At 44.5% G+C, this 8,585-nt stretch overlaps 1 protein-coding gene across 1 annotated transcript in view; it reads right to left on the minus strand.

Annotated features, from left to right (window-relative positions):
- Positions 1-8,585, minus strand: part of itgb8 (integrin, beta 8) — a 38,952-nt gene that overhangs the window by 21,283 nt on the left and 9,084 nt on the right. Inside the window, 4 exon segments of the mRNA XM_080443031.1 lie at positions 1,217-1,382; positions 5,016-5,155; positions 5,384-5,490; positions 6,036-6,207. Of these exon segments, the coding sequence (XP_080299157.1) occupies positions 1,217-1,382; positions 5,016-5,155; positions 5,384-5,490; positions 6,036-6,207 (585 nt within the window).

An 8,585-nucleotide genomic window follows, 5' to 3' on the forward strand; every position in this document is an offset into this window, starting at 1 on the left:
CATCGGGACTCAAACTTGCGACTTGCTGTCAGGCTGCATTAGGGCCCTATATACAGTGTGTGGTATGCGCCTTAACCTCTAGGCCAGCAGTGCCGCGAAAACAATTTTTCTTTTGTCGCCAAGCTGTCGGCCAAAGAACTAAACAAGTACCAAAATGAGATTGTTTACAGTATACGGCCGTTCTGCCTGCATGCAAGGGTTTATCATTAACATCTTCAGTAGCCTTTAACCCTAGTGTCCCTACTCTGGGGTTGAACATTAGGCGAAAATAGCCGATGTACAAGCTCACGACGCGTCTCAAAGCAACGCACTGTGAGCTTGTAAGGCTATTTTCTGCAAACATATATAGTGTAGGGGGGGGGGAATTCGGGGGCCTCGTATAGACCCGGGACTCAACTAAGTATGTAGGATTTGACCACATAAACCGTAGAGCCACTTCACTATTTCTGGGACGAACATTCCGCGAAGATAGCAGATCTACAAGCTCACGACGCGTCCCGTCCCGTCGCAACGTGTTGTAAGCTTGTAGATTAGCAATTTTTCGGATAAAGACATTTGGTGTAGAGGGAAATCCTCGTATAGAGCCCTGGGGCACCCCGGTCAACTAAGTATATAGGGTTTTAAGTGGTTAAGTGGTTAATTTAATTGAAAACGAATTGACTCAAAAGATCTCATTGTCTGAAATTAATTCTGTCCCTTTCCTTGTGTGCGCGCCAAAGATGGATTTAGAAAGATACGGCATCCCAATTGCATAGCAACTGGAGGCAAAATAGTAAACAAATGGCATGCAAATGGTCTCCTAAATGGGCGCCGTCTTGACGGCAGATCTCACAAAAGTCCTATGGTTTACTGGTGCTAGATCTCGCGAGAGTGTGTTGCTGGGACAGAGATAATAAAAGTAGATTTTCTCCTGATTTGTCTCTCTGAAAAAGCTGTTTAAGGGTGAAAATGTTTGGAAAAGTGTGTGGCTTGTGACGATCGGGTCCAATATTTAGTTCAGTTACCATGGGGCTAAAGAATGGTTCAGAAGCTGTGCTCGTTCACTCCCACCTAATTCCGGTCTCCTAAAAAAGGTGACCACTTACTTGGCATGTATTTCTATTTTTGTTGTCTTGGACACGTTCACACACACACACGCACGCGCACACGCACACGCACACGCACACGCACACGCACACGCACACGCACACGCACACGCACACGCACACACACACACCTGGCAGACGGTGGCCTGCAGCATGGCGTCCAGCCCTCCCTCGGGTGTGTCCATGTTCCCGGAGATGCGTTGGCGCTTGACGACCCGCGTGAACTCTGTGACGTTGTCCGTCAGGCTGAGGACGTGATGGAAGCCGTGGGCCGGACGACAGCGGATCTCATAGTCACTGCAGAGAGACAGACAGACGGGGAGGAGGAGAGAGAGAGACAGACAGACAAGGAGGGAGGAGGAGAGAGACAGGCAGGTAGGAGGAGAAAGACAGACAGACAGACAGACAGACAGGGAGGGAGGGAGGAGGAGGAGGAGGAGAGAGACAGACAGACAGGGAGGAGGAGAGAGACAGACAGCATGGATTAAAACAAAATAAATATTTTTATGACCAAGTCCTAATGTGCGATTTGTGAAACCTTATGAAAGGAGCACCCCCCCCCCCACCCACACTAGCGCCACTGATTCCTAGACAATTAACACAATTTGTAAAATTATGATGTTTTAGTAATTTGTTTAAGATTTTATGGAAGATGCTTCTGAACATATTGCTAGTTTGACCACTTCAAATGCTCTAATCTTAAAATAATTGCCGAAAATAGCTCTCAATGCGTTGCAGACGCATTGACAGCTTGTAGATAGGCTATTTTTGCTGCGCAACATGCAGACATGCTGGCTTCAATGGAATCCAAATGACTGAAATCAGTCGTGACGAGGGAGAACTTTAATCCATGCAGACAGGGAGGGAGGGAGGAGGAGAGACACAAGAGAGAAAATCAAATGCCTGATTTATACTTGTCTGTGCATCGCGTCACCACACACCGCATTGTGAGCTTCTAGACTGGGTGTTTTCGTTAAGTACGTTATGAGTATAAATGAGGCTTCAGATGAAGAGCTCTGACAGAAGAGTTATGAGGAGCTAAAGGGACCCACAAATCTGTGAGAACACAATCCTGGGGCTGTCTTTACTAATCTGGTGTCTGTGTTCCAGAGTGATTTTGGCGGGCGGAGTGATTCATCAGTGGAGATCTGGCCCACCTGGATTTCCTTTCATATAAGAGGCTGCAGGGCCGGTCTCACACTCACTCTATTGACTTCTATTGAGGCATTTAGATCGTGTCAAAGGTCATGTCTCACCTAGACACGGGATCTGAGTGATAAGTCAATATCTACAACCTTCTACTTTACTGAGTTGAACTTCAGGCAAAATAACATCACTGTGGCCACTGCCATTGTGAGCACTTGCACGGGAAACCGAGTTCAAATCCGGGGTAGAAGAAGAAAGTTATACATAGTGCAGCTTTAATAAAATCATTGGAAATGTTAATGTTTGTGTGAGCTTCCTCCTTTGTAACAAACAGAGCCATTTGTAACTGTTAGCAGACAAAAAAAACTCCTGTTGTGTCTGTTTTTGCGAACTCAACATCTTAACAATGTTCCCCCCCCATGACTCGTGGACGAGTCGGAGCCAGTTATCTCGAGGTGACTCAGCGGAAGTCCCCCGTCAACCACCCGAAAACAACAATGTGCTTTGAACTTTAGAGTGACTCAGAATCGGTGCGCATGAATGTGCCTATTTCAGAATATCTTACAGGTTCTCTCAGCAGCAATTCAAACAGATTTCTTCAGACAGCAAAGGAAAAAATGTGCGAGGGCCAGACATTGGGTAAAAAAGGGGAAAGCTGGGCCACCAATGGCCTAGTGGTCAAGGCGCATACCACATATCGTCTCTGTCGGGTGGTAGCCTGGGCAGCATTCCTTTTCGGGTATATGATCCGGTCGGGAGCGGAAGTAGCCCTACGTCACTGGGCGCGTCATCCGCGTCATCAGCCGACCGGATTGCGACAAACCGGAAAGACGTCTCACCCCAAAATAGGTCCGTCCTATAAAATCCTTGATGCGGCGTAGTTTAGCTTATTTTTTTAATATAAATGTGAGTGTACTTTCTGGAGACTATTTAGCGTCTGTATTATCCGTATTACGGGGACATTCTATTCCATTTAAATAGGGATTGGGGAACCAAAACAAAGCGGCACCGCAAAACCGGATCGCGACAATCCGGAGGAAAGAGGATAATTTTTTCTTACTTTTTTTTCAGTAGGCGTGGCCTAGACCGGATCATATGGGTCTTTAGTAACGCATACCAGGCTTTCCTCCGAGGTGGAAAGACTGGTGACGCGAGGTTAGTCGGGTGGAAACCTCATATGTCCAAAACTGTTACTTTTCAGGATTCAAATAAAAAAATTGCAAAAGTAGCAGGTCCACAAGCTCAAAACACGTCGCTTCGCGCCGCGTTTAAAGCTTTTTTGTGACGCTATAGTATGATCAAGTACGGCATTAATTTACAAAAAAAAAAATATATATATATATATATATATGGAGATAAGAGGTTTATGCCCGACAGCAACGATATAGGCTCTAGTGCAGCCTGACAGCGAGTTGTGGGTTCGATTCCTGAGCCTGACGACCTTTTTCGCTGCATGTCACTCTCGCTCTCCCTGTTTCTATTCTACTATCCAATTTTTTTAAAGGGGGTTTCCCCCCTGTTGTTGAATGTGGTCTGAGGATGGTGGATCTAAAGCAGCTTCATTTTCCCTCCAGATGGTCTATGAAACACTTGAATAGCTGCCTTCACTTATCTCTTCTGGCAGAGAGCCAAGTATGACAAAAATGTTTTTTTGGGCTTTTGCTATATACGTACATTATGGAGAACACGGCTCTCAGCTAGTTTCACACTTGGACACAAATTCATATTAAAACGCAACACCAGATATTCCTCAAATAAACGTTATTTGCCTATGACCCTGTCAACAACAACACTGTCTCAACCGCACATCACGTCACATAACACAACGTCCCTTAATGTCATGCAACACATCACATTACATCACGTCTACTAATCTGATCTCATCCTATCTCATTTCATCATCTAACGTCATGTAATCTAATTTCATGTCACTTAATTTCTCATATGATCTCATCTCATCTCATCTAATGTCATAATAATAATTGTTGTCTTTATTGTCCCCTCAGGGATATTCATCTTCACAGTCTGTTCCAACAGAACAGCATGCCAATGACAATACATGAAGTCCCCAAAATACACAAAAAACATCCCATCAGCGAGGCAGTTTATTTAATGCCGCTATGGCCGAAGGGACGAAAATGCTACTAAAATTGACTTTTTCCCATTTCAAAGTTCTTTATCTTCGTCCAGATGGCAAGTGACGATGTAGGGGATGATCAGAGTCATTTGCTATAGAGAGTATGCACCTGCGTCACGTTTCCACCGGGACACACCCCCCCTCATCTAGACTGAGTGGCAAAACAATGAGCAGCATCGAGCATCGGAGTTTGGAAGCACTCGTTGGAAATCACTCAACGGTCCTGCGTACCACCTGTTCCTAGATAGCACATAATGCAATCTCCTGCACAGAATATATTGACAGAAAGTAGCTCATAACATGTCTCTACGGTGGATTTTTATGAAACAAAAACATTGCAGATAGAAAGAGGCTAATTCCAGTTTTCCGTACAGCTGCCATGTTGGTGAGTTTATCGTTGTTTAATACAATCAGATAGGACTTTTCTGTTTGGATGTATGGGCTGTCAAGGCCAGAAAGCCGTTTTTGGCCACTCCGTAGGCGTTTCCGCATAACTTCCGGGTACGATGATGTCACGCGGATAGCCTCTATTGTGAGTGCTAAACGTGTGATGGCTTTATTGTTCATAACAGAAAGTGTTGGTGTGGGAAGTCCGTTAATCAGTCATGCCATGCCATGCCATGTCATGTCATGATGGTGTGAGTTACCTGCAGGGGTTGCTGATCTTGGAGGGGTGGACGTTGATGTAGGGCGAGACGGGTTTGTCCACGAAGGAGCCGAAACCGAGACGCAGGTCTGACGAGTGCTCTGTCATGCGATGGGACAGAGCCACGCCCACTGTCCTCAGCTGAACACAGGAGAGGAGAGGAGAGGAGAGGAGAGGAGAGGAGAGGAGAGGAGAGGAGAGGAGAGGAGAGGAGAGGAGAGGAGAGGAGAGGAGAGGAGAGGAGAGTTTTCACGCAAAAGCATGGAGTTGCAGCTTCGGGACTTGGATGCTTTTTGCTTGCAAGCCATCAGTAAATTCATGGACTAAAGCAAAATAAAATGGATGCGGTGATGATGTATGAACAAGTACCTTGTCCAGGTTGTCCTGCATAGATGCAGATACATCCACCAGGTAGTACAGGTCTACAGGATACCACTCCAACTGCTGCACTGCCACAATGAAACTGGCCTCTGAGCCTACACAAACACACACACGGGCGCACACGCACACGCACACGCACACGCACACGCACACGCACACGCACACGCACACGCACACGCACACACACACACACACAGAGAGAAACGCATACGGATTCAATAGTAACAAAGATTTATCTCAGACAGTGACTAGGAATGAGCCAGCTACTTACTGTACACAGTCAAATCTGGAGTGTTACTATTCAATTGCAATTTTCAATTTCAAAGGAGCTTTATTGGCATCAGAAAACATACGTTTACATTACCAAAGCAAAAGTGGAACAAAACAATCGACAATGTATGTGCAATTAAATATTAAATATAAATGGGAATAAATAAATGTGTAAACAGAGCTGTTACATTGCAATTTAGAGGGAAGACAATAAAGAAAATAGCATTTTCTGTCAGATATAGTTATACATCCATATATGAAAGGTTAGATTGGTACAAACTTTTGAAACAGTTAACAGCAGTATTTCAATGTTACTATGTTACTATAGAGTGTAAACATGAACCTGTAATGGTGGGTGTTCCCGTCCTACCTGGTCTGAGAGTGATGCTGATGTCTGACGGTGACACCTGCGTGCTGCCCAGCGTAGCGTTGACCTCCACCTTGACCTGCGGATGCTCCATGAACTGCGGCGCGCAGCCTTTCCTCAGCAGGTTCACAGGAAGGTCACAACGCTGGCCGCCCTCCGCCCCTTCCAGGAAACCCTGGAGGTCATGACACACAACAAAGGTCATAGAAGAAGGGGGTCACCTGTTTATAGTCATAATTTTCCATACATTTTTCATTTTTATTTCACAGGTTACAGTAAGAAGATTGAAAAGGTCATAATGTGCTGTCATTGTAGATGTTGACTGAAAACAAAGGTGTCACTTTCAAGGTGGGTCAAAAGTCTTAACCCTAAAGGGGGAAGATCAACTCTCCACTTGCTATCTATGTGTGCTGCTGGTGGTTCTTTTCTCCCTCTCAGTATCCAGTATTTTCTACGCAGCTGGCTGTCAGAGTTCTTTACTACCGCTACTGCTACTGCTACTGCTACTGCTAATAATAAATGTTATACTTGCATCATACGCTGGAACTAGGGTATGTAGTCACAAGTTATGGATTGCAGCTTTAAAGGCAAGTCCATGCACACCAATGATGGCAGCGGTCTGCAACCGGTCAGTCCAGACTGCTGCAACTCCTTGCAATTGGTTGCAAGTTGAGACTAGTTGCATTGGCGTGGACTGGCCTTATGTCCAGGTTCAAAAGCCAGAAGTGTAGTACAGTATATACTGCAATATCCTGAGTGTTAATTTAACTGAGTGTATAAATTATCACTGAGGATTTGACTGTGTACAGCTTAACACCCTCTTCTGCAGCAGTCTGTCAACTTTATGCTCCTGACACACACACACACACACACACACACACACACACACACACACACACACACACACACACACACACACACACACACACACACACACACACACACACACACGTGCGCGCGTCCAGGCCCCACACATGCTGGACTTGGCTCGGCTCACACTTGCACATTTGTAATCTACATCTGTGTCCTTTGTTCTCTCGAAAGTACTTTGCGATGATGAACCAAGTTCACTTCTTTATAAATATATTCCATTTGACTTGAATGCTGCATCAGCAATAAAAGAAAAGGGGGAGAAAAAAAAAACTTCAGAAAAGAAGTGTTTATTTTCTACTTCTTGCGCACTCAGCGTTTTGGGAATCTCCGAATGCATTTGGATTTACATGAGTAAAATACTTTTATTATTTTGTAAGCAAATAAAAAAACATGCAGTAGTGAATCGTAATAAAACATTCAATACAAACAGAATTGAGTTATAATATTGTTTGTTATGCAACAGAGGTCATAGGAACCACCATTGAATCATATTGAGTCCGTATCTCCATAGATATTTACTCTTGTTCCCATTTCAGGTCGTGACTCATTTCCTGTTAGAGATTAGTCTCTAGTAATTATGACATTACGTGTGGCCCAGTGAAAGGGCTCCAGAACAATGTTGCCATGGTTGCTTATTATAAGCGACTATGGGCTTGTTTTTCTGTAAAGTCGGGGCTTGTTTTTAAAGTGTAGTTGCTTATTTGGGCTTGCTTCATATGTTGTTTAACGCAGTGGTTCTCAAACTTTTTCATGTCAACAACCCCCAAATGTATAGTTAGTTGGCCACAGAACCCCATCTAAAAATATGTTGTGCCAGGGACCCCCCCATACCAGATTTGTTAAAATGTTTCCAAAATATTCAAAATGTCTCACTTTTCGAAGATTCTTTTGAAAATAGCAGATCTACAAGCTCACAGCGCAATGCGCGTTGTGAGCTTGTAGATCGGCTATTTAAAAAATAGCCAATGTATATAGGTTTAAAGTGCTCATGTGGCCTAAAGTCGCTTCTTTTGGGCTTGTTTTCATAGACCTGGTTGCTTATTTCTCTGGCACAATCTGGCCACACTGCTCCAGAATGAGGACGTGTATTGTGTGTTTGAGCGCTCTTTGTGAGACGGAGAGAAAGAGTGACTCGTTGAGTGTACAAAATTGACCCTTGCGGATCAAAGTGGTTCCATTTGTACACTCTCAAGAGTCAAATTAACTCTTGAGGATTTTGCATGTACAGTAAGTGGTTGTAATCTACATCATTTATGTCTGCTATGCATTCAGGTTCATGTGCAGTACAGTATACATGTGTGTGTGTGTGTGTGTGTGTGTGTGTGTGTGTGTGTGTGTGTGTGTGTGTGTGTGTGTGTGTGTGTGTGTGTGTGTGTGTGTGTGTGTGTGTGTGTGTGTGTGTGTGTGTGTGTGTGTGTGTGTGTGTGTGTGTGTGTGCTTGTGTTTGTGTGTTATTAGGACTGTTTCGCTACGTCACAGCGTAGACTCCCAACAATGGAGCAGTGTTGTGGTGTCGCAGCTTTGGCTGGTAAAGCCAGGAGTGGATTAGTAACCTTTGTTAGCCTACTCTATAGTCTGTAAGAAATGCACTCTCTGACACGCAATCAACAAACAAACACTGGGATACAGTATATAGACCTTATAACTTCTGCATCACCGAGCCCCAAGACCATGAAATAC

Source organism: Gymnoscopelus braueri (assembly GCF_963280865.1).
Source record: "Gymnoscopelus braueri genome assembly, chromosome: 11".
NCBI lineage: Eukaryota > Metazoa > Chordata > Actinopteri > Myctophiformes > Myctophidae > Gymnoscopelus > Gymnoscopelus braueri.